This window comes from Coprinopsis cinerea (genome assembly GCF_000182895.1).
Source record: "Coprinopsis cinerea okayama7#130 chromosome 6 map unlocalized cont3.6, whole genome shotgun sequence".
Classification (NCBI taxonomy): Eukaryota; Fungi; Basidiomycota; class Agaricomycetes; order Agaricales; family Psathyrellaceae; genus Coprinopsis; species Coprinopsis cinerea.
The window spans coordinates 1,447,866-1,471,407 of NW_003307539.1; the positions used below are offsets into that span (position 1 = coordinate 1,447,866).

General features: G+C 52.3%; 8 protein-coding genes across 8 annotated transcripts; 3 read left to right on the top strand and 5 right to left on the bottom strand.

Annotated features, from left to right (window-relative positions):
* Positions 1 to 147: 147 nt before the first annotated feature.
* Positions 148 to 587, bottom strand: CC1G_15595 (hypothetical protein; the record flags this gene model as incomplete). Its single annotated transcript, XM_002911007.1, has 2 exons — positions 148 to 356; positions 413 to 587. 2 exons carry the CDS (start codon positions 585 to 587, stop codon positions 148 to 150), a joined length of 384 nt encoding a protein of 127 aa, XP_002911053.1.
* A 572-nt stretch (positions 588 to 1,159) lies between these two features.
* CC1G_07527 (hypothetical protein) lies at positions 1,160 to 3,766 on the top strand (the record flags this gene model as incomplete). The annotated part of the gene is made up of 2 exons (XM_001837985.2): positions 1,160 to 1,297; positions 1,382 to 3,766. 2 exons carry the CDS (start codon positions 1,160 to 1,162, stop codon positions 3,764 to 3,766), a joined length of 2,523 nt encoding a protein of 840 aa, XP_001838037.2.
* A 543-nt stretch (positions 3,767 to 4,309) lies between these two features.
* Positions 4,310 to 6,262, top strand: CC1G_07528 (serine C-palmitoyltransferase; the record flags this gene model as incomplete). Its single annotated transcript, XM_001837986.2, has 4 exons — positions 4,310 to 4,691; positions 4,772 to 5,045; positions 5,113 to 5,459; positions 5,525 to 6,262. The coding sequence occupies exons 1-4, from the start codon at positions 4,422 to 4,424 to the stop codon at positions 6,260 to 6,262; spliced, it is 1,629 nt and encodes a 542-aa protein (XP_001838038.1). The 5' UTR covers positions 4,310 to 4,421.
* A 3,767-nt stretch (positions 6,263 to 10,029) lies between these two features.
* Positions 10,030 to 11,595, bottom strand: CC1G_07529 (hypothetical protein; the record flags this gene model as incomplete). The annotated part of the gene is made up of 6 exons (XM_001837987.2): positions 10,030 to 10,142; positions 10,206 to 10,490; positions 10,564 to 10,644; positions 10,704 to 10,717; positions 10,838 to 11,004; positions 11,035 to 11,595. 6 exons carry the CDS (start codon positions 11,593 to 11,595, stop codon positions 10,030 to 10,032), a joined length of 1,221 nt encoding a protein of 406 aa, XP_001838039.2.
* A 694-nt stretch (positions 11,596 to 12,289) lies between these two features.
* On the bottom strand, positions 12,290 to 14,899 carry CC1G_07530 (hypothetical protein; the record flags this gene model as incomplete). The annotated part of the gene is made up of 2 exons (XM_001837988.2): positions 12,290 to 14,409; positions 14,464 to 14,899. 2 exons carry the CDS (start codon positions 14,897 to 14,899, stop codon positions 12,290 to 12,292), a joined length of 2,556 nt encoding a protein of 851 aa, XP_001838040.2.
* Positions 14,900 to 17,300: 2,401 nt separating this feature from the next.
* Positions 17,301 to 18,232, bottom strand: CC1G_15596 (hypothetical protein; the record flags this gene model as incomplete). Its single annotated transcript, XM_002911008.1, has 3 exons — positions 17,301 to 17,324; positions 17,400 to 17,489; positions 17,885 to 18,232. 3 exons carry the CDS (start codon positions 18,230 to 18,232, stop codon positions 17,301 to 17,303), a joined length of 462 nt encoding a protein of 153 aa, XP_002911054.1.
* A 1,182-nt stretch (positions 18,233 to 19,414) lies between these two features.
* On the top strand, positions 19,415 to 19,903 carry CC1G_07531 (hypothetical protein; the record flags this gene model as incomplete). Its single annotated transcript, XM_001837989.2, has 3 exons — positions 19,415 to 19,472; positions 19,618 to 19,779; positions 19,839 to 19,903. 3 exons carry the CDS (start codon positions 19,415 to 19,417, stop codon positions 19,901 to 19,903), a joined length of 285 nt encoding a protein of 94 aa, XP_001838041.2.
* A 276-nt stretch (positions 19,904 to 20,179) lies between these two features.
* Positions 20,180 to 23,488, bottom strand: CC1G_07532 (hypothetical protein; the record flags this gene model as incomplete). The annotated part of the gene is made up of 9 exons (XM_001837990.2): positions 20,180 to 21,569; positions 21,621 to 21,988; positions 22,039 to 22,590; positions 22,645 to 22,669; positions 22,724 to 22,945; positions 22,998 to 23,175; positions 23,231 to 23,266; positions 23,324 to 23,401; positions 23,465 to 23,488. 9 exons carry the CDS (start codon positions 23,486 to 23,488, stop codon positions 20,278 to 20,280), a joined length of 2,775 nt encoding a protein of 924 aa, XP_001838042.2. The 3' UTR covers positions 20,180 to 20,277.
* Positions 23,489 to 23,542: the final 54 nt, after the last annotated feature.

Here is a 23,542-nt window from a genome sequence, read left to right on the forward strand (position 1 = left end):
AGGCGCTCCCTGGACGGACCCCGACGGTTCGTCCTCCACTCAACCACCTCTGAGACCCAGTACGTCGCCCCATCCCCGTCACATCACCCTCAGCGCTGAGGTCTACCACACTTCACCAAGTGCCACTTGACTTCAGTAGTGAGAGCGTCACGGATGTGGGATTTGCTGTGCGTGCGCAAATATGTGAGCGGCGTGGAATAAGACGCTTTTCGCAGGGGTAAGTTGGAGGATGACATGAGAGAGGTGGCCCTCAAGAGGGATGGGAGCCGCGGAGGGTTTGGCTTCGAATACGGGGAATGCGGCCGTTTCGTTTGCATAGCGTTCATTCAAGGTTGGGAAGATGCGAGTATAATTCTCTGGGGATTGGGATTTTACGACGCATGAGGCATAAAAGAAGGCTTAGGCAGCGCACCTGGTACGGCCGCCTCTGCGACAACCGCCGTGTAGTCGATAAGTCCACCAGGAACATCGTTCTCCAACAGACCGCAGGCTGTCAGAGCCGAGTGCCCGAGAGGTTCCAATGGCCTCGCAAATTTCGGTCTCGGATTGGACGACGGTCGACCTCTCCAAAGCCATTTCAATGTCATCGACAACAGGGAACGAGGGTGACGGGAAGGGGTGAGATCTTGCGAGCAAGGTAACACACTGACGGTCTTACTAGCGGATCGCTAGGTTGTGAATCGAGTGTCGCAATCATGCTGTCGAGCTGGTCTGCGAGTGTGTCTGTGGGCGTGGTGAGGTCGGACTCTGGAACGACAGACGAACGAAATTTCTGAAGCCGAGTGAGCGCGAGTTCAAGCTCTCAGGCGCTTAGAAAGGCAACCTTGCGTTTCTTGGATGGCGGCATGGTGGTCAACTTCCAATCTTGTCTGTGAAAGCAATATTAATTGCCGGGAGCCATTGAGCACCGTCTAGGCGTCCAGGATGGTTGTAGTCGCGCTCGAAGGAGGTGGAGAGCCCCTCGTGAGAAACCCAAGCCTTGTTGAACGACGCGGGCTACAGTGCCGTCAGCCCTTTGTCCCCGTCTCCCCATCCACCTTCGCGGGCACCAACAACAACGACGCGCCCTGGCAGCCTCCAGCAAAGGCTATCAAGAAGCCAGGACGACGTAATACGCCATATATAAGTACCAGGCGCTTGATCACGACTAACAGCAACGATGGCGTCCTATGGCATCCACGGCCATCGGTCGAATCAATCGTTGAGCCTCCAGCCTCCTCCAGGCGGAATGCTTCCAGGCAGCCAGCAGAGGCGCATGACGGTGTCCGCTATGAGCTCCCAAAGCTCATTAAGCTTGGTGAGTCCCAAATCCAAACCCTAAATCGAATCAACGCGCTGATAATAAAAACGTGGTTCATCCATCGTCCTACCCTGTTGATAGCCAGACGGAGGCCGCCAATCATCCCGTCCACCCTCGCCCCTCCGCAACGCGTTCACATTCAACTCCTCAACCGGTGTAGACGGCGACCAGTCCTTCGCTTCAGACGACGAAGACGACGACGATGCCCACCCAAGCAAATGGAAGCGATCCCCATCGCCCTCCTCGTCCGTCTCCAACCTCGCCGCAAGCTTCGTCCAGCGCGTGAACAACTTTGTCGGGAACATGGCGCCTCGCTCCCCGGGTGCGCTGCCGTCGGATGCCGAGTTGGAGGCGGAGGCGGAGAGGGAGAGGGAGAGAAGCAGGAGGGAGGCTGAGGCTATTCTGACGCGTGAGGCTCAGCAACGTAAACAAGTCGAGGAGCGCGTGCTGGCGATGCTTGGGAGCACGCAAAGTCTCCCTCCTCCCCCTTCCCGCGCTGCGACGATGCCGCCTACCACGCCGTCCCCCTCGGGCTCGCACAAGGAGAGCTCGTCGTGGTGGCAGACTGCGAAGAACAAGTTTACGCCCACGAAGGAGAAGGAGTCGCCGACGCCTGCTCAGCAGGTTATTTTGGATGCGAAGGCGAGGGATAAGAAGGGTAAGGGGAAGGAGGAGGAGGCGCAGTGGACGGCGCAGATGCAGCAGCCGATTGGAAATCTCAATATCCCTGTTCAGCCACCCCAGAGGAAACCGGTACCTGCGTCCCCGTCGTCACCTACACCTTCGAGACCGAATACTTCTGTCCCCAACCTGTCGCCTTCCCCGATGCGAGGTACAGACTCGATGGCCAACTCACCCTCACGCGAAGCACCACCCATGTACGCCCAATTCACTCCTCAAGGCACGCTCGACGTCCCGGCGACCTTACTCGCCATCGCCAAACGATTCGAAAAACTCGAGAAATGGACCATAGGCCACGTCCGTGCGCTCGAAGATCGGATGAACGACGTCGAGCGTTGGCTGGTCGATAAAGAGAAAGAGAAGGAAAAGGAGAAAGCCAATACCCCCAACAATCAAAGTCAACCCGACAACGCGGCGTTTAAGGAGGAGATGAACGAGATTCGGGACGAGATCTCCGAGCTGCAAGGACGCGTTGGGGAGCTTGGGAGGGAGATGGCCAAGATGGCTACGGCGCCGTCGAATCTTTCTTCTGGACCCAAGTCGCAGACGGTTAATGCCTCGGTGTCGATCGCACCCAGGCAGGCGTCTACGCAGCTCGTCCATGAGGATGGGCCTCCTATCTTACCGCCTATTGTCCCGGATCTTACTGGTACACCGAGGCATACACGACTGTCGTCAACAGCTTTGGACACCACCAGCCCGCCTTTGGCTTCGAATAACAGGACTCCCTCGGGTACCAAACTACCTTATCCTACCGGTGACTACAACTCCCCTCCAGACGCCTTCTCGCCTCCCAATTCGCCCCCCGCTTCGATCAACTCCAAGTTCCGCAAGTCGAGCTCGATCTCTGGGTTACCCTCCTCCGCCTACCCAACTCCCGTTTCGTCTACGCTCAACCGTCCGACCTCCCCACCGAGCACCGCGCCTCTGTCTTCCTCGCTCAGCCGGTCCCCGAATACTGCTAGGACGGATACTGCTAGAACGGAGAGCCCCACACCGAATACCAGCGGTCTCCCACCGCCCAAGCCAAAGGGTAACTTTAGGCAGAGCAGTGTCAGTCCTACACCGCGCAAACGGTACACTGTGGCGCTCGGTGGACCGATCGTTGCGCCTCCCGACCTCCAGTCCAACGAAGCTGAGCCTGTTCGTCGTGTCGGTACGCCCAATCCCAGGTTGGCTAGCCGTGACCGGGACCAGGATGAGGAGGATGAGGAGGATGATGGGGGAGAGACGATTGGCAAGTCGGCTGCCGCGAGGCTTACGCGTAGTTTGGCTACGAAGAGGTCTACGACGAGTTTGAATAGTGTGAATAGCTACGCGAGCGATCGTGGTGGTGGTGCGGCGGAGGATTCCGGTACCTATACTCGTGGAAGAGGAGACTACAAGTCCCCTCCCTCACCTACTCCGATGTCCAACAGGAGGCTCCGAGCGCAATCGGCGTACGGGTACTCGGCCGTTCAAGCTCAATCCTCGCAATTCGGTTCGTTGGCCAACGACTCGACGACGAGTTTGAATACGAACACGACTGCGCCGTTGAGGTTGAAAGTGCGGACGAGGTCGACGGAGCGGTTGGGTGGTGGCAGTGGTGGTGGTGGGGAGATTGGACCGGGCCCGCTTAGTGCGGGCGGGATTACGACTGCGACTGGAGGCAAGTTTGTGGATCCGTTGGTGCTGAGGAGGCAGGAGGCTGCTGCTACAACGAGTAAGCCGATTGCTATGCCTAAACCGTTGGCGAAGGGATCGATTGGGCAGTTGGTCGCGTTTTTTGATAAGGATAAGAAGTAGGGTGTTGGGTGTGGAGAACAAACCCTGTTTGTTGAGAATATAAGTATTATCTCTCCCTTTTTTGATGTGCTTTACCAGTTGTAGATTTTGAAGAAGTGCTTTGCTGACAATTTTTTGTTTTCGTTTCGTTTTTTTTCCTTCGATCTAGTCCACTGTTTCCCCTCCCACCAGTATTGCACTATTGCTTTGCTGTTTTGCTTGCCTCGCTATTCATCCAGTTATCATCTCCCCTAGTCTCGCATTCATCATCCCCTTCCTCCCTTCCTCCCTCTGTTTGCGTTACGACATTACGTCTACTCACGACCTCATACACCTTGTATACCTTTGGACTGAAAGCCTAGCTAACTAATGCCTTGTACACGACCAAACCCAACGAATAAAAAACGCGTTACGAATTTCTTCTGAATCATCCATCCCCAATTGCCGGGAAGGATTTACGTAAATGGCAGTGACACATCAGTGAGACGAGTTTTGGGTCTCGCCCGGCATCCCCTTGCTCCCTTCCCTCCTCCCATCCCATCCCCCCGCAGTCCCATTCCAAACGCGCCTTGGGGGTGTCGTGTCTCATCTCATCCACCGCCTCCTAACGTCACAAAACCAAATCACAAATCCGCATAAACTAATATATATATAAACCATAACAGAAAGGTCTAGGATGACAAGTCCAGCTTCAGTGCCGTCCTCACCCACCGTCTCAACTCTCGAACCCCTCTTCACGTTCCTCGCCAACGCACTGACGACGGTCGAAACGTCGTTCAACAAGTTACCCGGTTCGCAAGTCATCCAGCGCTATGTTCGAAGCTCGCATCAGAACGATCCAGGCAGGACTATTTTAGAGCTTATACTTGTCGTGTTTGCGATTCGAACTTTGCTGCAGTCGAGGACGAGGGCGAATCAGAAGCATTTTATTCAGTTTAGTGATAAAGTGGGTTATTTTTTCGCTTTATTTTTACCGGTTGGGTTATGGCACACCTGGCGATGCTCACGCATTTGTTTTGTGGATAGGAAATCGACGAGTTGGTGGAGGAGTGGACGCCGGAGCCGTTAGGACACGAGTTGACGCCGACGGAGCAGGCTGACCTGGCAGCCGTACCGATCGTCGCTGGGCCGAATGGACCGAAACCCAAGCTGGTCTCGACGGGCAAGACGGCGCTCAACCTCGCCAGCCTGAATTTCGCGGGTCTCGCTGGCAACGAGCACATCAAAGAGCGCGCCGTTGAGACGCTGCGGAAATATGGTTTGGGAAGCTGCGGGCCTCCTGGGTTCTATGGTACTCTCGGTATGTACTGACTTACAAGTTCGGCGAGTGCGTGACGTGGTGCTGATAACTGGGTTCTGTTCGATAGACGTGCACATCGACCTCGAACGCGACATTGCAGATTTCCTCGGCACGGAAGCATCCATCCTCTACTCGCAAGGATTCTCCACCGTCTCCTCCGTCATCCCCGCCTTCTGCAAGCGCGGCGACATCATCGTCGCCGACCGGGCTGTCAACTTTGCCATCCAGAAGGGCATCCAGATCTCCCGCTCGACGGTGCGGTGGTACGACCATAATGATTTGAAGAGCCTCGAGGAGGTGTTGATCCAGGTTGAGAAGGAGAGGAAGAGGAAGAGGGGGCCGTTGACCAGGCGGTTTATTATTACGGAGGGTATTTTTGAGAGGGATGGTGCGATGGTTGATTTGCCTAAACTTGTATGTCGTTTCTTACTTTCATTGGAGATGGGGAGCATGTGTATGCTAATGCACCGTTCTGCCAGATCGAGCTCAAGCAAAAGTACAAATACCGCCTCATCCTCGACGAGAGCTACTCCTTCGGTTCGGTCGGGCGTACCGGGCGTGGTCTCACCGAAGTCTACAACGTCCCAGCCTCAAAGGTCGACATGCTCCTCGGCTCAGCGGCGATCGGGCTCTGCGCTGCAGGCGGGTTCTGCGCCGGCTCGCAAATCGTCGTCGACCACCAGCGCATCAACGGTCCGTCATTCGTGTTCTCGGCTGCCATGCCTGCCTTGCTGGCTGTCAGCGCTTCGGAGGGTATCAACATCTTCCGTTCTACGCCGTCGATCTTTGAGACGCTGCAGGAGAATATTAGGGCTGCCCGCGCGATCCTGGATAAATTGGATTGTATTCATATCCCTTCGCATCCGGCTTCGCCCATCATCCATATCACGCTCAAGACGCCCTCGCAAGCGCCCGTCTCAGCGGGCCTGCACCCCTCGTCCGCTGCACTCATCAGTCCCACCAAAGCCCAGAAGGACAACAGCAAGAGGGAGTGGGATGTGGATTTGGAGGAGCGGATGTTGCAGGAGGTTGTGGAGGATGCGTTGGCGCAGGGTGTGATGATTACGAGGGCGAAGAGGTTGAGGGGACAGGAGTGGAATGAGCCGAGGCCGAGTATCAGGCTTGCGCTTACGGCTGGGTTGACGCGGAAGGAGACAGAGAAAGCGGTTAATGTTGTGAAGGCTGCGTTGGTTAAGGTTGTTGCGAAGAGGAAGTAGGTGGAGGTGGAAGGAGGATGTAAGTTATCGAGGTATAATCTTATAATGTAGATCCCATGACCCCATAGAGTGTTGTTCTCGTTTGTTGTGCTATTTCCCTTTTTTTCTCACTTTTTCTTCTCTTCTACCACCCGCTTCATTTTGTGACTTGACTACGTACGTACGGATGACCCCTTAATGTCTGTTAGGAACTTTCCAGACTTGTGGAGGGTTTCCTATTAATGTCTACTCCGAATTTTACGACTAGCGACTAATGTTGGGCTTTGGGTGTGTCCTGAATGTGTTAGTGAAGTTTGGTTTCGACGAAGAGGGAGAGCGGGATTCGTCGGGACCCCTATCTCGTCACCGCCGGAGGCTCGGATCAGGGTCCAGGGGGCATTCGTTCCACAGCGCCTACTAACCCTCAATGTGCATCAGGAAAAGACAATCGCCGTGGCAGCCGTGGCCCCACACCCTCCACACCCCTCCACACCCTCACACCATGGTGTGGGACTATACGGGGGTACGAAACCCCACATCTCGATTGTGGCGACACAACAACGTTGTGCGGCCATAATCCATGGCCATCCACAGCAGACAACACCTTTCAACGACGGCCCACAATCTTCATTTCATGGTAGACATCCGCAGTTGTAGGGAAACAAGCAAATATATTCAATATTCAGTGTATGATACATGAGAGTCTATGCAAACACGCTACTACGGGCTGGAATAATAAATCGGGGGCCAGAAAACTTACCTGGAAGACAGGTTCTACAAATCGGCAGTCAATCCAGCCCTCTGCAGGTTCGACGGTTCCTGGAAGGAACTTGGTGACATCTCAGAACCGTTTGGAATAGAAAAAAGTGTTTAGGGACGTACCCTGTGCTACGACCTCCAAAGAACATACACACCGGGGAAATCAGGAGATGAGCCTCTACGCAAGGATCAGGATATCAGTATCAATAGGGAGCAGCGGAACACGCACCTTTCGCTGAATCTTGATTTACCGGAGCTTCAGGCTGCTATCTGTAGATATGACGGTAAGTCGATCATTTTTTGGGCACCAAATGAAGACAATGACTTACCACATGTACTCCTGTCGCATACTCCAGAGACGCTGTGCTAAGACGTGGCTTAGAAGCGCAAGCACACGTACATAGAGAATCGAATAGGATAAAGGATGGGTGGTGGTGGTGGTGGTGGTGGTGGTGGTGGTGGTCAAGTTGAAGGAACGTCACGGTCGACAAATTTCAAATACGAGGAATCAACTTAGTCATGTGACCGCGTCAAACATCCCGCAAATTGAGATCCGCGCGTGGAATCTACTAAGTCGCGAGCATCGCAGTGGTCTATCCCTCTAAGAGGTCCTGTATTCCAAGTGTTTCATTCTCAAGCTTCTGGGGTACTATTTCGTCAAATATGCATGTTACAGCTCTAAACAAAAATAGTACGTTGTGGCAGGATGTGGATTGTGTATGGTGTGAAGGGGTGTGGAGGGTGTGGACTGATGTGGAGGCTGATCAGCCACAGGCGCCACGGCCTCCACACCCGCCACGGCGATTGTCTTTTCCTGATGTGACATGTCTGTATCGCTGCTCGACACTAGTTTCCAACGTATTTCGGCCCAGTCCTTCCATCTTCATGAGCTTGTGCGATATCAATAGATAGCAGTCTCTTGTATTGTGTGATGTGTCTAAGATGCTTCAGCCAAAAGTCCGCTGTAATCGAAATCATCTAAGATCTATGCTACGTGTAACGTCTGTGAGGGAGGGAGGGTAACCTATGATGTAGTACATTGTCCGTATGTACAGTCATTACCCGGCCAGTGGGACAGCAAAATTGGAAACGTGTCGGAGAAATTCTGTGTTGGCCTCTCCGCAAAATAAACTTGATATTAGGATGTAAGATAGGTACAAGTACTAGAATATGCAGTTAATCAATTCCGAGCCAGAATGGATCGGGTTCTTTTGTAGCAGGGAGCCCGAAGGTCAATCAGACCGCCAACGTGACTTCCTCGTGACTTTCCTTCCTCGTGATCTTCAGGCCCCTAAATCGCGTTTATAAATTACAGCCGTGAACTTTCCTACGTCCTCCTTCCAACCACGCGTATTCCCGTAAATCGACACCCATTTCCCTATGTTCATCCGAATAGAACTACATCAAAGCTGGATCCACTGCGTGGACGTCGATATCTTTCAGGGGTGCATCATTACGTCGGTAAGGGATACAACTCTATCCATTCTACAGTACTTTACTACCCACCCCGCTGCAATGCCGGCGCCATAGCTGACTTTGGACGACAGGGCTGGAAGCCAGGGGTAGCGTTGAGTTGGAGCACGAGGACGATGCGGTTGTGTTGTATGCTGTATATGACAGGCGATGGAGGTGAGACAGTGACATCACCGTGAGGCATTGGCCCGGAAGTTCGGAAGCACAGGGGGCTTCTGGCGAGGACCTTCGGCGCGCAGCGTCCGCTCCCCACAAGTGGACTTGTGCAGTAAATGGATAGAGATTTGAAAATCAGTGGAGGTGCTCGTTATCGGCCCCATACCTAGCCAGTGGGACGTGACTGTCACATCAAGTCACAGATTGATGTGTCCTCAAAAGGCAAGGACCTCGTTAATTGTCTGAGTCCTTGACTTCCATTTCGTCGTCATATTCTTCGTTTTCATCCGCATCCTTCTTCTTTTTGAGTTGGACGAGGTGTTTACCGTTCAGTGTGAGGTCAATTTCGTGACACATCGTGAAGAGGATGGTTTTTCAGACGTGTCGCGTCTTTCCCCTTTTGGTGTGTGACAGGTGCCATCACTGCTTGACCTCCCCCTCCTCCTCAAGATTAACGATTTCGTGGAATTCATCTATTCCACCCATGTATACGCGCTAACGTAGTAGATACGAACTGAAGAAGCACTGATATCCCTTTTTTTCGCTCCCAATGAACATAGATACGAGTGAATCTTAAAAGTACTGAAAAAATCACTTTTTCGACACCATCTACTGAGTATCGCAAGTGTCTCTTTAGACCGATAGTCTTCAAACTGCTATCCAAAGTGCATTACCTATCTATCTACCCCAAAACAATTTCTCCGAGGGAGATTCCATGACACCCAGGTTACAAAAAGCATCCTTCCCACTGGGGGGTCATTTCCCACTGGCCGGGTAATGACTGTATGTAAGGGGGTATCTCTTGTTTATGAAGCTTTGAAGTCGTGTCTAGTAGTCGATGGTGCATGTACGTGTAAAGTATGTGGTGTGTAAAAGGTATCGCATGTATCCCAAGTCCCGACAGCCTCTGACGTCTATATATACGGTATTTCGAAAGATCTCGAATGAGGTAGGGTAGGTAAGCGGGGCGGGGCGGGGGGAGGGGGGGGGGCGGGTCGAATGGGGGTGGCGGATGGCACAGTCCATGCATGTCCAAATTCTAGCGTCCATAGTTCTAGTTGTCCAGACTTCCCATAGCGATTGTTCAAAAACAGTAGTAGTTCCCCTCCTTCCATAAGCACTCGTTCCTCCAGGCCTGTGCCCATAGGTATAAGCGCTTCAAGTTGAGATGCGCAGGCCGTCGTCCCCCTGCAGTGCAATTCCCACATGTCGGGTCGTCGCCGCATCTCCTCGCGTGGTCTTCGAAGTTGAGTCGGATGGGTCCTTCACTTCCCCATCCTTTCTGCAGGTGTTTATCCTCCAGTGTCCCCTCCTTTCAAGCGGGACCGTACTCCGCGCATCGGCGCGCGCCATCCAATTTTTCCCTCTCCTCCCAAAAACAACCAATCCTTCCACATCCTCTAGTACAAGTCGGGTCCTTCCATCCTGAGCTTGTTAGCTTGAGCGACGTTAATCTCGAGACCCGCTCCTGAAGTACGGGCTGCGCGATAGACGATGTACGCGGCTGACAGCGCTGCCAAGAGACATGTTAGCCTCATCACGTAGAAAAACACAGAACGAAATTCAGTCTACTCACAGAATATCCCACTCAAGAACGCCAACGCGGACGAGAAGCACGCTGCGGCGCACCACGGCCCTACACCCTTCGGCGTCGCATTCTTGTTGCACTCGGGTGGCATCTGCGTAGCGAGCATCGTGCCGATGGAGATCCAGACGATTCCTAGGCCGACGAAGGAGACAAAGTGCGCTAGGGAGCGGGCGAGGAAGTGCGTGGAGAGGGGGCGCCGGTTGAAGTACATAAGGACGGAGAGCCAGAGCCAGGTGAAGATGGAGAAGCCGGCTGCGAGTTTGCCGAAGATGTCTGGAAAGAGAGAAGGGGTGGGTTTAGAGGCGAAAGGGTGGAAAGTGGAAAGGGGAGAGGGCTAAGGACGTACAGAGGTAAGGAGAGTTCCCGTTCACGAATCCTGCGTAGAACCCGAAGAAGGTTTGGAGGACTGAAGTGAAGATCGAAAGACCTGTAATTACCATTCATTAGACGCATCATTCAAAATCCCAGTAACGAGTTTGAACGCACCGTAGAAAGCTGTCCTGTGCACCATGGTTCTCTAGTTGATATTTCGCTCGTCGAAAGGAATGGGTTGTTGAATAAAGGAATGGAGAGTAAAAGGACGGTTGCAGTGCCTCGACGGTCGATATTTGAATGCGCACCCCGGATGGATCCAGACACTCGATTGATAGCCAAAACCAGAAGAGGGTATCTTGGTATCCTCGTGCAGAGCTCGATGCGAGGCGGCGTTTCCGCTGATTTCTTGATCCAAAGGTCCACTGGCAACGCAGTGCAATGCGTGTGGTCCGAGATACTGTGCCTTCAACCCCTAAAGTCTAGGGTAGAGTCGCAGCTGTACAAAAGGAGTCGAAAGTCGAAACACCAAACGAAGAGTCGAGGACACCGAGGGGGAGGGAGGGAAGGTGGGGATCACGAGGGGGATGTGCTGGGGATTTGGAAACCTCGAAACCGAAATGCAATCAGCGCTTTTGCTTTCGGGTCTGTGTATATGGCCCCACTTTGCTAAAATCAAAGTTTTGCGTGTCCGGGATTGGTGGTGAAAGGGGAAAGGATGAAAAATTGGGTGACGGGGTGACGATGTGGGTGTGGCTGACGATGGCACGACACCGGGGCCTGTAAGCTGTCGCTTTTTAGGCGACTCGGCTAGCGTCCTAGAACCAGAAATGTGTAACGACGAATTGAAATAGGCTGAAATGAATGAAACGAAAGGCGAGGAATGGAACGACAGGATGTCTACCTGTCTCGATGTTCCCTTGACAATGCCTGCGTTGACGTTTTTGAAGACACGAAAGAAGGCAAAGGCTGGGGGTAGGTAAGTTACACTCGACACGCCTATCGCCCTATTCGCGACTCGAAGAGCTCGAGCCAGAGTCTTTCGATCCCCTAATTTATTTTTCATTGATGCGAATACGTACGCCGTCGACAGGGTTCGGGAGGGTGTTACATATTACAGATCCCGTTTATGCCCTTCCTGGATCCTGGCGACATCTGAGACAGAGGGATGAGAATTGGATGATAATCGAAGGCGGTGCATTGGAGGGGAGGTACTAGGAGGAGATAGTCGTTGACAGCAGAAAGAGCGCGAAGCTCTCTCTCCGAGCTTGTGACGTTCCGAGCCAGAATGGATCGGGTTCTTTTGTAGCAGGGAGCCCGAAGGTCAATCAGACCGCCAACGTGACTTCCTCGTGACTTTCCTTCCTCGTGATCTTCAGGCCCCTAAATCGCGTTTATAAATTACAGCCGTGAGCTTTCCTACGTCCTCCTTCCAACCACGCGTATTCCCGTAAATCGACACCCATTTCCCTATGTTCATCCGAATAGAACTACATCAAAGCTGGATCCACTGCGTGGACGTCGATATCTTTCAGGGGTGCATCATTACGTCGGTAAGGGATACAACTCTATCCATTCTACTGGGGAGGGGCAGCGCGCGAGACAAAACGGCTGCTTAATAAGTGCACAGCCACCGTAAAAGTGCCAAATCGTAACTTTGTCCAGCTCTCCTCTGCGAAACCAGACCGAATCGTGTTATAAAGGCGTAGAGAAGTATTCTAATTAAGGTTAGATAGAGTACAAATAGCTGCTAACATATTCTATGTATAAAAGTCGTCGTAGTAATCATATTCATAGGAGGAATCATGTTCTGAGGTGACTGGTCCAGTTTCGGATGCACTGGGAATAGTTGGAGGCTCGACTGGAGGCTGAGAGATAGTTTGGCGAGACCTGTAACGAGAAACAGCGAGTTTGAGATTGCGAATTCGGTCGGACTTGAGCTTCATATGGGATTTGAGGGGAATTCGGTCGGTATCTGGAATAGATGTGATGCTCTTCTCCAGATCACGATGATAATCTAATTGTAGATTAAGACCGTCGTTTGTGAGCTTCTCGATGGCGCTGTCATCAAGAATAAGGTTCTGTCCTGTAGCGAGAATAGCATTAGCTTTTTCTTTTTCCTTCTCTTCCCTTCTCGCAACCTTCAATCGATTTTCCTCTGCTTTCTTTCGGTCTGCCTCCACCTGTGCCTCCTTCAACTGCCGTTGCAATCCATCCTCATCTCGTAGCCTCGCCTCCTTCCTGAGATAAATCTCGTCTGCTTCTTCTGTGAGCATGTGTTCGATAAAAAACTCTGTGCCGTTCAACTCTGCAGTAAAGGAAGCATTGAACTTGTGCAGAGTTTCAGACACCCGGCGCCTCTGTGCTAATCTCCACGAACCTAGGGCTCCCTCGTTGGCATCGTTTGTTGAAGCAAAGAATAGGTCGTCACGTTCAGCTTCGGTAAGGCTGTCAATTCCATTTCCCTCCCGGAACTCATCAGAAAACCGCTCGACAAATGCCTCCCTGGCACCTGTCGTAAATGCGGAGATTGAGTCGTCCAAATGCGGTAAAGTGGGCGCTAATTGATGCACGACGTTGAGAACCTCAGCGGAGAAGGTGTCAGGGGTGTTGCTGTCAAGGAAAACAGAGCCGTAAGGGTGACCCGGAGTAGACCAAACTGTGGGGGAAGTCGCAACCGATGCCAGAAACGTGTCCATCCGGTTGAAGAATGGCTCGAGTTTGAGAAGGTTCTTCTCTTGTCGAACATAACGCATGAATGGCTGGGAAACAGCCACATGGTATAGTGCGAGGACGGCAATCTCTGTGATCGTCGGAATGTCGTCTAGAGCACGAGCAAAATTCTGCTCGATATTGGTGTAACCGGGGCGGTCTTTGGTATCATGGACGTGATTGATGAACTGTCGGAAGGCTGGCAGTTGGGTTAAAACAGTCGCCGCAGCAGCACCATGGCTTCCGTATCGTGTATTGCTGACATCGGGGTAGGGAAGTTCGAAGCCGAGGTGTTCAACCATCCAAAACCGGTACGTATCTTGCTGACCTTTCTTCGAGTCTTTATTTTTGCAAATCATTCCTCCCAGCTCCACTGTCTTGCTTCCCCCTCGTTTCGACGCATCCATGGCCCGCTTTTGGTCTGCTGTGACTGGCTCTTCGCCCACGCAACCTTCAAGGATCGACACATTCTCTTTGTTGGCAAGTAGGCATGGAGGTACGAGTCCCTTCGCTTTCCACATCTCCTGCATGGATTTATCGCCCCATTTGAAGCAATTAAGGTCCTTGTGCATGCAGCAGCCAGTTCGGATAAAGCGCGAGAGCTTGGCTTGGTCGTTGGTCGGTAGATTCTCGAAAATGGCCTTCCCAAACTCCCTAATCACTTCGTCGTCTTTCTCTCCCTTCTCCTCCTCTGTCATTGCCTCCCAAACCGATTGCCCAATCGTCTGAAGCTGACGCCATTTGAGAGGGAGCAGAATTGCAGCTGAAAGTACTGGGTCCATCTTCATCAACGCCTCCTTACCCATCCGGTAACACAGCACGTCCATCCTCCACTCATGGAGGACTTTGTGGCTCTTCTTCTGGTCGTTCGCATGGTCCCCACTCGTACCAATCAACTTGTATGCAAAATTGTCGGCGCTGAATCGAATTCCTTCGCGTTTAGCGAGCGGGCTCCGGTTGAAGATGTCTGCAAGGTCGGCAAGCCGTTCCTTAAGCCCTTGGACTTGTGTTTCGCTCCTGTGGTCCACGGATGTGCCAATTCCGAGGCTGCGCAGCACCCATTGCGGTTCCTGGTCTGGGCGTTCGTAATCGACGACTTGGAGCGCTATAAAACGCGATTCATACTCAATATGCTTGTGAGAGGTTGAATCTGAGCTATAGCATAGTTCTGACACCTGGTAAGTCGCCAATACCTTCGAAACAAAGAAAGAAATGCACTCACTGCAAGCCTTTGCCATTTCGAATGCCATTTGGATGTCTGCAGCGACTCCAGCTTCAAGAATGCTTCTCTGGACCGTGTGTTTGCTCATAACACGATCCACCTGCAAGCCCATCGCCTCTGCAATCCTCTTTATCGTCTTCCCAACCTTCGCTTCGGCTGTTCCAGTCGATGCAAGATAGCGAGCAAGCGACCGGGCCTGCTTCGTATAAACACCCCTCTTCACCATGTTGAACACAGAAGGCTTCGACTTGACAAGTTCAGTGAGTTTCCTTTGATAATTTCGCTTTGCTGCTGCCAGTCTCGCCATCCTCTTCCGCACCACAGTCTGCCCATGTACCAGTTCCTTCCTGCTTCTCTCCAAGGCCCGGATCCTCTGTTTCAATGCACCCATCTCTTCATCCGCCTCTTTCCTTGCCTCCATAAACTCCTTCTCCATCGTTGTTATCACTCCTCGCATTCGCCTTAACTCTGCCATGACCACTTTGTGAGTTGCCTTCAGTTGCTGGTGAGCCTTTCCCATCCGGATTGTCCTCCTCCTCTCATTCCAATATCTCTGCTTCCATCGCTCTGATTCCCTCCTGGTTGCCTCCAACTCTTTCTCTAGCTCTTTCTTCTTCGCTCTCAACACGTTTCCAGCGGCCCTTTTCGTTCTCGCGTCATTCTTTTGGTGTGACAACCTGCGAGCAGCTTGGGCTTGAAGCAATTGTTGTTTTTGCTTTTTGGACCGCCCCGCCCGCGGTTTTTTTCGATCCTTTGGCATAAATAAGATCTATACATGTTAATTAGTTAGTCCTTTAAGATTCTGTTACAGAATGAACGAGTTATACCTTGTTTCGAGGCCCGAGTTGCTTTTACGAGCCATCGGGCGCGGTCGTAAATCTTGATTGTCGCGTTCATTAGGTAATCAAATGAGCGTGTTTACGGTCGCACCTGAGCACCCGTATTTCTCCTCAACCTGTAGGTCTACTCATCTTAGATATTGTCTGTAGACGAGATTCTACATTTCAAAGGAGCTCTTCAATTTATTTTTTTGTATTTCACTTTTTAAGTACTGGATTGAAGGTAAATCTCGTGGACCATCGGCGTTCTCAGAATTTGGCTTTGAAGGGCTCCGAGAGGCAGTGCTTCTGATCCAGTCGGTACTCAATTTAGAAGGCCCCAGGCCTCGGACAACCCAAAATGTCCATTTTCTCCCAAATCCCGGCCGTATAGAGAGCGACAAACAGGTGCAAACATCATCAGATTTCGCCTGGGCTGCCCCTCCCCAATTCTACAGTACTTTACTACCCACCCCGCTGCAATGCCGGCGCCATAGCTGACTTTGGACGACAGGGCTGGAAGCCAGGGGTAGCGTTGAGTTGGAGCACGAGGACGATGCGGTTGTGTTGTATGCTGTATATGACAGGCGATGGAGGTGAGACAGTGACATCACCGTGAGGCATTGGCCCGGAAGTTCGGAAGCACAGGGGGCTTCTGGCGAGGACCTTCGGCGCGCAGCGTCCGCTCCCCACAAGTTTCTGCGGCGAGGCGGAAGCAAATGGCTCGCTTGATCGGCGCGGACAGATTTCCTTGGCATCACCAGTGCTGTGTCCCGCATTCGCACTGAATCCGGTACACAGCGCCTCCCCAGCTGCAATCTCGCTCATTTACATTTCGATTTGCACCCTGTATGACGAATAAATAGAGTATATAGCCTCGAGGAACTCAGGCTGATCTCGCCATGGCTAAATACAGCGCCCGGCCCAGGCAATGCAGCAGCAAATTTTGCTGCTCAAAGGTACATAGGGGCGACTCGGTTCTTTGCTTCTTAACTGATTCTTTCCGAACCCACGAGTTGCAGGTGCTGCAGGTGATTCTAGCTTGATCTCCGGTGCAAGATGAGCTCAACAGTCCCCACACCGGTTTTGCCTTGAAGCATCCGGCTGCTTTATCTTCATCTGGGGTTTCGTCGGAGGCGCTGCAATCTCCAATTCGGTGTTTACATTATCGCAGATTGCCTATACCTTTGTTCCCTGCGATAAGCATACAGAAATAACCAAGTACATAGCTTGTAGTAGACCTAAAAGAAGCCGCCTTCAACAAGGAACCTGCCAAGCATTAACTCTTTCTCCATCTCCTTCAGCTCCAAGAGCAAGCTACGCTCCCAGGATTTCTCCTTCCCCAGTTCAGGGATCTCAATCGAGTCGCGAATGAAGTTCTGAATGAGAGGTACGTCTTGGAGTCTGTAACATTGGCTAGAAAACCGTCGAAAATCTGTGATGACCTCCCAAGCCCTCTGGCGCTTCTGGAAGTTTATCAACACTCCGCCTTGACCGAGTGTGTTGGCACTCCCTTTGCGAAGGGAGTCCAATGCCGTTATATATGCACCTGAGGCGTAGGTGAAGGTTTAGTGCGATGTTTTCTACGCTGTAGACCTCTGTTCAATACCTATGAACGGAACACAAGGCCCTTTCAACGATCTCATGGATAGCCGGTAAGCCGAAAAGCCGTCGCTGCGATCGAGAACTGCCATGCAGGCATGGAGGCAGACCCAGCCTTTCGCCGATAATGCGTACTCCCAGGTCCACTTCAAGCGTTGAATGGATGTGTAGCAGAGCGCGGAAGTTATCGACGCCATTGTTGCAAAGTTCCGAGGCCTTTTGGTCTCGGGTTCTGTTGGGAGATGGATTGGGGACGCCAAGGTTTCGACCTTGATTTCAACATGTGACTTGTGTGTGATGCATTTCCGCGCGCGCGGAGATGTGAGCTGGCGATGGCTTCTGGATCAAACAAAGGCAAACTGGAGGGCTGCAGGCCAAAAGGCCTCGGATTACTGCCATTTAATGGCCTGCAACCCACTAGTTGTTCAAGGAGCGACAGTGCTACAGACGTCACCTCGGAGTTAGTACTGGGTCCCTTGGACTTGATTTTTAGAAAGTAAAATATAGGCGACTCACGTCGGCAACCGTGACAAAGTATTTGATCAGAGCGCCTCGTTTGCGCTCACTCTCTTTGCTTAAGACCAGGTTCACCACCCAGTTGAGAACCTGCAATATGCGTTAGCCAGGGATCTGCGCTACCCAGGCACACCTAGTGATCACCAGGGGTTAACCCCGGGTTTCGGAATGCCGACCCGGACCCGACCCGTGGCTTGACCCTATCCGTAACCCGACGGGTTTTCCGCACGGGTTGAGCTTTAGATCATCCAAAACGGATAAGAAATGGATGAGATACGGTTAAAACACTTATTTGACCGTATCTCTACCATTTCTCATCCGTTTTGGATGATCTACAGCTCGTTTTGAAGTTCTCGGGTCTGGGAATCGCGACCCGTACCCGACCCGCGACAGGGTTGACCCGAAAACCCGCAGGGGTCAGCCGACCCTTGCTTTTCACTAAGAGAAATCAAACATTTACAGAGAGCTTCCTTTGAGCTTCGCACCGCTGTTCGCATCCAGGCGATACTTCTTATCTCTTCCACCGCCATCCACTGCAGGTTCCAGATATGCAGGAAACTCCCTACAATCTTCCACGGCGGGACCCATCTGTACGGCGACTGGATCACAGTGTCGTGAACCCGCGCTAGGGATAAAACACATCGCGAAAGATGGTCCTGGATATCGCGCCCAACCACCCGTCCAAAATCTGTTTTACGACACGCGCAATAGACTCGACGGAGGAGGGCGACTATAAGCGCCAGTTCTTTGATATCTGCATGGAGCGCCTTGAAGACGCTGTTGCAATGGGGCTCCACAAGGGCGTTAAGATGGTCAAAGGCGTAGTCAGCCATGGCGAAGGTGCTCAGCGGGGTCTGCCAAGGGGAGGGCCATTTGGTCCCAGCGATTGATCAAACGTCATATGGACTCGGATTTGCTCCTGGTGCTGCTACGTCGGTAGAATGATTCAGAGTCGTGGCAGTTGGTGAGGTGCGTGCTGGAACACCCGTGTATACAGTATCTCGAGTCGTAATGCCAGTGGTGATGCACAGTTGTCTCCCTCCCAGTCGAGAAGTCGTTGAACGTGCCGCCACACACCGCAAAGTTGCTCGCGCCATGGAAGAGAGGCATGACAGAGACTGGTCTTGGATTGAATGAATTCCCCCCTAAACTGTGAAGCTATAAACGCCATGAGAGCACGGCCTCCAGTGGACAAGAAGCCTCACTGATCACCTTGCTTTTACAGCACTTTACTGCGCAGCTTCAAAGTTTGATTGAGTCGAAGTTTGTCTTTTAGCGCCTCATTCAATGTTCATCAAGAAGAGCTTCCCAACGATGTTTGTCACAGCAGTTCCATGGGCGTGTACCACGAGGCTTCTCGAAGCGCCCCAATTTGCGACATATCGCGTAGAGAAATCAGGAATTACACGTCAAGTTCACACTAGAGGTGAGATTCGGAGACTTCTTAGATGATAGAACAGTCTGACCATTCGCATATTGCACACAAGCTAGTCAGGCTGTCATGACAGAGTATTCCGACGCGCTTCCTCGTCTACGAAAAAACCTTGGCATGAGACAAAGTTTCATACGCTGTCATGGTGCCTTGCTGCCACGAGCTGAAGACCTCCGACTGCTTCGCCCCATCGCCAACCAATCCCCAGCGAGGCAGAAACAGCCTAGGACGAATGACATCATTGAAAAAAAATCACTTCGCGTTTCTTCATCGAAGATCCCCACAATTACGGGGGGCATTGACGTTCCAGATATCCAAATAGATTTCTGACGAAAGATATGATAGAAAATTGATCTCATGAGGACTTCGAAGGACGTATGTTTTCCTGATTGTCAGACTACGTGCTCCGCATATGTGGCGAACCACGAATTGGAGCTGTGGTGTGGTGGAGTCTTCCTAGACAAAGATTTCAGTTGGTGTATATAGAGGTGACGGGGTGCATCGCTTACATTTTCGTTCACCCAACGACCTTCTCGCACGACTCAATCTACTGTAAACACTGCTCTCGCTTGTGGTATCCATCATGTCCGCAAGCGAACGAGCTCCAAGGAAAGACGAGGCTTTTAAGCCCAAGGAGGATCGTGAGTCTTTGAGCCCCTATTCTCTGCTTCTATCTTCGAAGTTGCGCTGGTTTTAAAATTCGTACCACCACGCACCTTCCCGTTCCCCGTCTCCAGCTTTTATTCTGTCTGTTTTCAATCTGAACTGATGAACAATGCCTGCCAGTATCCCACCCAGGGCCAGCAAAAGGCACCTCCCCATTCTTCGAACCCCGAACAACTGATTTCAATCAAGCCGGCGGCGTAGGCGCCCAAGGCGAGGGAGTCGATAGCCTTGGAAGGCATGATGAAGGACGAGTGAGAGCTGGAGGAATTGCTACTGGCAAGGGTGAATAGTCGTCCACTGCTTCAGGGATTGGAGAGGTGGAGACTGACTGTATTTCTCAGACCCGCGAGTGACGAAGCAAGCCAAGGCGCACGGGGAGGATAATCTTGAAGGGGCAAATACGTAGATTTCTCTTGTAAAATTCTGGGTGCGATGTGTTTTCGTATTCAGTACGTACCGTCGACAGGACAGTGCGTACTAGTGAACGGAGAATTTCCGAATATTCATTCTGATTTTTTCCTCTGTCATCATTTCGAGAATACCAGACCTTAGTCTAGAGAGTAATCAATCGATGGAGTGGAAAAGGCGAAGTGAGCCTATTCCAACCGCACTTAAGCTTGCCGATATCGCGCCAGTGACGTCACCGTGAGAATAAGCGCCCATCAGTCGCCGACAGGTATTTACACAGAGCTGAATTTTAGATCACTATTACAACTGTTCAGTTATAGAACGTACAAGAACCTGCGTACATTGTCATGGTACCGAATGCCATCTGCCTCCTCACGCCCGACCCTTCTCATACTCCTCAAGCAACGCGATCTTCCCTTCAAGGTTTCTTCGCTTCTCCTCGTCCACAACCACATGTAGCGGGTTCCTTTTAGCCCGTCCCAGAGCCGTTAGACCTTCCCTGTCCGTCAAATCCGTCCGAATCCCTTCGCACTGAAGTAACAGGGTCGTCACCGCAGGCGTCGAAGCCACCATCAAAGGCGTACAATTAGCCCTGACATTCACATCGATCCCGTCAAACTCCAGCAGCTCCCTCACAGCTCCTTCGTGCCCTTTACTCGCCGCTAACATCAGCGCCGTCCATCCCTGGCGACAGAGCATATTCGGACGGATATCTCTGTGACGAAGCAACCGCCGAACAATCCCCGCATGCCCCGCTTCCGCCGCCAACATGAGCGCCGTCGACCCATTCTTGGATATCGCGTTCACCTGAATATCGCGGTGTGCGAGGAGCCGCTCGACTGCCCACTCGACTCCATGCTTCGCCACTCTCATCAAGACAGTCTCGCCTGTCGAGTTGTCCTTTACATTCACCTGGATATCCTTGCGCGCAAGGAGAAGGTCGTACGTCGGCTCGTTCATCGCACAGTACAGCGCGGTCCAGCCAGCGTCCGACTGCAAGTTGACGTCGACGTCGGGGTGTTCGAGGAGGCGCTTTACAGCCTCATGGCGGCCATGCAGTGATGCTTCGATCAGTGCAGAGCGTCCACCGGAACCTCGAATATTGATCTGGCCCGTGAGGAGGTGCATTCCTGGCTTGCTGTGGCCTCCGAGCACAGCCTTGAGGATCGTCCGGCGATTGAGGTTGAGCAATCGATCGATAAACTCGGTATGCCCGTACCGCGCTGCAACGATGAGAGGTGTGGCATCCCAGTCCCCCTCAGTGCGAACAGTGATGTCGCCCTTGGCTGCCTCCACGAGTTGGTCTACAAAGGTGTGGAGACCATACCTCGCAGCGACATGGAGAGGGGAGAACCGAACGAGGGACCACTCTGAAATTCTGAATGGGAAAGAGGTACAGGACTTGAGGAAATCCAGGACCTCCGCTGCAAAAAGGTCTGATTCAGATGCGCACTCCTTGGCATGGTATGCCCAGTGGTTGTAGGCGTAATGGATAGAGGAGTGTCTGTCGAGCAGCGCTTCTAGTTCGAAGCATGTTGCCAGGGTGCTGTTGTTGACGATGCCGTGGCTCGCCAGCTGTTGGGCGGCCGCCCGGAACAGTAGTCCATGAGGATTTGGGAAGTCGCGCATCAGGAGGGGGACGAGCACGTCCTTTGCTGTAAAGTCTGTAGCACGTCAGTAAAGAGCTATGCTATCTTTCCAAGAGTACCACTCACGGACGAGGCGGACTAAATTCGTCTGCGTCTCGATGTGGATCAATCCACAACAGACAGATGCGAGAGACCTCCCGTCAATCAGTGCCCCTTCGAGGGAATCGTCGTCGGTCGAGAAGACACCTTCGTAGGTTAAGGGTAAGAGGCGGCAGAGGATGGGTAAGGTCAAGGCCTCGTGTGCAAACACGACCCACAAAAGCACGTGCTTAGCAAGGGCCACATTGTCAGGGGGAGTTTGTCTGTTGATACGTGACACAGCTTCATGATACATGCCTTCCAGTCCCGGAGGGAAACGGTTGAGGTTGTTCTCCACGCAAATGATCGTCAAGCATTGATTGACGATCTCTATCTGGAGGGCGGCATGTAGGAACCTAGCATGAAGGTCAGAAATATTTCTTGAAGAAAGGAAAAATTGGCGTACATCCCGCTCGACTTGCTCTGTATCCTCCGTATAAGCTCCTGCCGTTGGCCATACCTGTCCAGGAGCTCTCCAAATCCCGGAACATTATCAATCTTTTGGTTTACAAGGCGGACAATATCCGACGAATCTGGGACGACCCGATAGAACTTGGTAGCAGGCAGCCCAAGCTCCAGTCTCCGTATCGGCCGTGAAGTCAAAGCAAAGCGTCCTCGAAGACGGTTGATTGCTTGGATTAGGTCGAACTGGGTTTCAACCACGGCTTCGTCCAGTCCATCGATGACGTAGAACACGATCTCGAAGTGACTTTCCAGCTGTTGCAACAGATCGAGGAGTTCGCGCTGGGTCGGGCGTGTTTGGAGAAACTTGTGGCGAGTGTAGACGGGTTCGACGATGCTCGTCAGCGAAGGGTCGCATTCGAGGAATTGCTTGATAAGAGCTTCCAGGATTTCCTGCACAGTGAGCGGTTCGGAGTATCGACAGTACGCGAAGATAACGCATACTCTGCCCTTCGCTGAATTGCTGTGCTGCTCGAGGTCGTGTATAGCTCTGGAGCTGAAATGACAATCAGCACGGCTATACGTAGACAAACAGGTCGATTAAACGCACGCTAACACTGTCTTCCCTGCCCCCGCTACGTTAAGAAGTGGTCAATGCAAGTACTGGACGTCATCAACTGTTGGCTCACGGATTCCAGTGCCCCAGATGATACGGTTCCCACCTTTCTTCCATGATTGATACAGCTCGGCTGCGATGAACCACGACAGCGTCCCATCAGTGCACTTCTCCAAATTCGCGCTCTGCACCGCTCGAAAGTGCGCATTGGGTGCGAGCCATTCCAGTATCTCTTTCAAGAGCCGCGCACGAGCCTGTGCTTCTTTCTCTCTCTCTTCCTTCAGCCGCGCCCGTTCTGTTCAAAGTAAAAGTCAACGAAGTGACCTGCCTGCATAATGTCTAGGTACCTTGCGCAGCAATCACCGCTTTGTCGGGTAGCTGGACAACCACATTCGTATGGACGTCCCCACCAGCAACGATCCCGCCGCTGATATGGGCATTACCGGAGAGCGAGACCCCTCCGATCTGTTCTGTGACTTGAAGAGGAGTCGTCGTTTTGGACAGTCCTAGTTCACGGGCTTGGAACTTGGACCGCGGTCAGCGCATATTCGTCGCTTTCGTAACTGTTGTGAAAACAGACCTGCCAGGCGTTCCCTTCCTTATCTCCACCCGAAATCTAAGTACAGTGTCCTCAGGTTCACGTGCAAACGAACTGGAAGGCTATATGACATACCTGCAGCGTTTCGGGACCGCCGTACGGAGATATCGCTGTGGCCTCTTTCTCCTCTGCTTTGTCCTCTGATTTCGCATCCTTCAAGCAGCATTGCACTAGGTTAGTGTGGCCTCCCACAGCCAACAACCGGGAAAAACTCACTTGGAACGACACAGATTGCCCCATTACAGGCACAAATCGCGTGTCGTCGTCCGTCCAGGACTTGTCGCTTCTAACGAA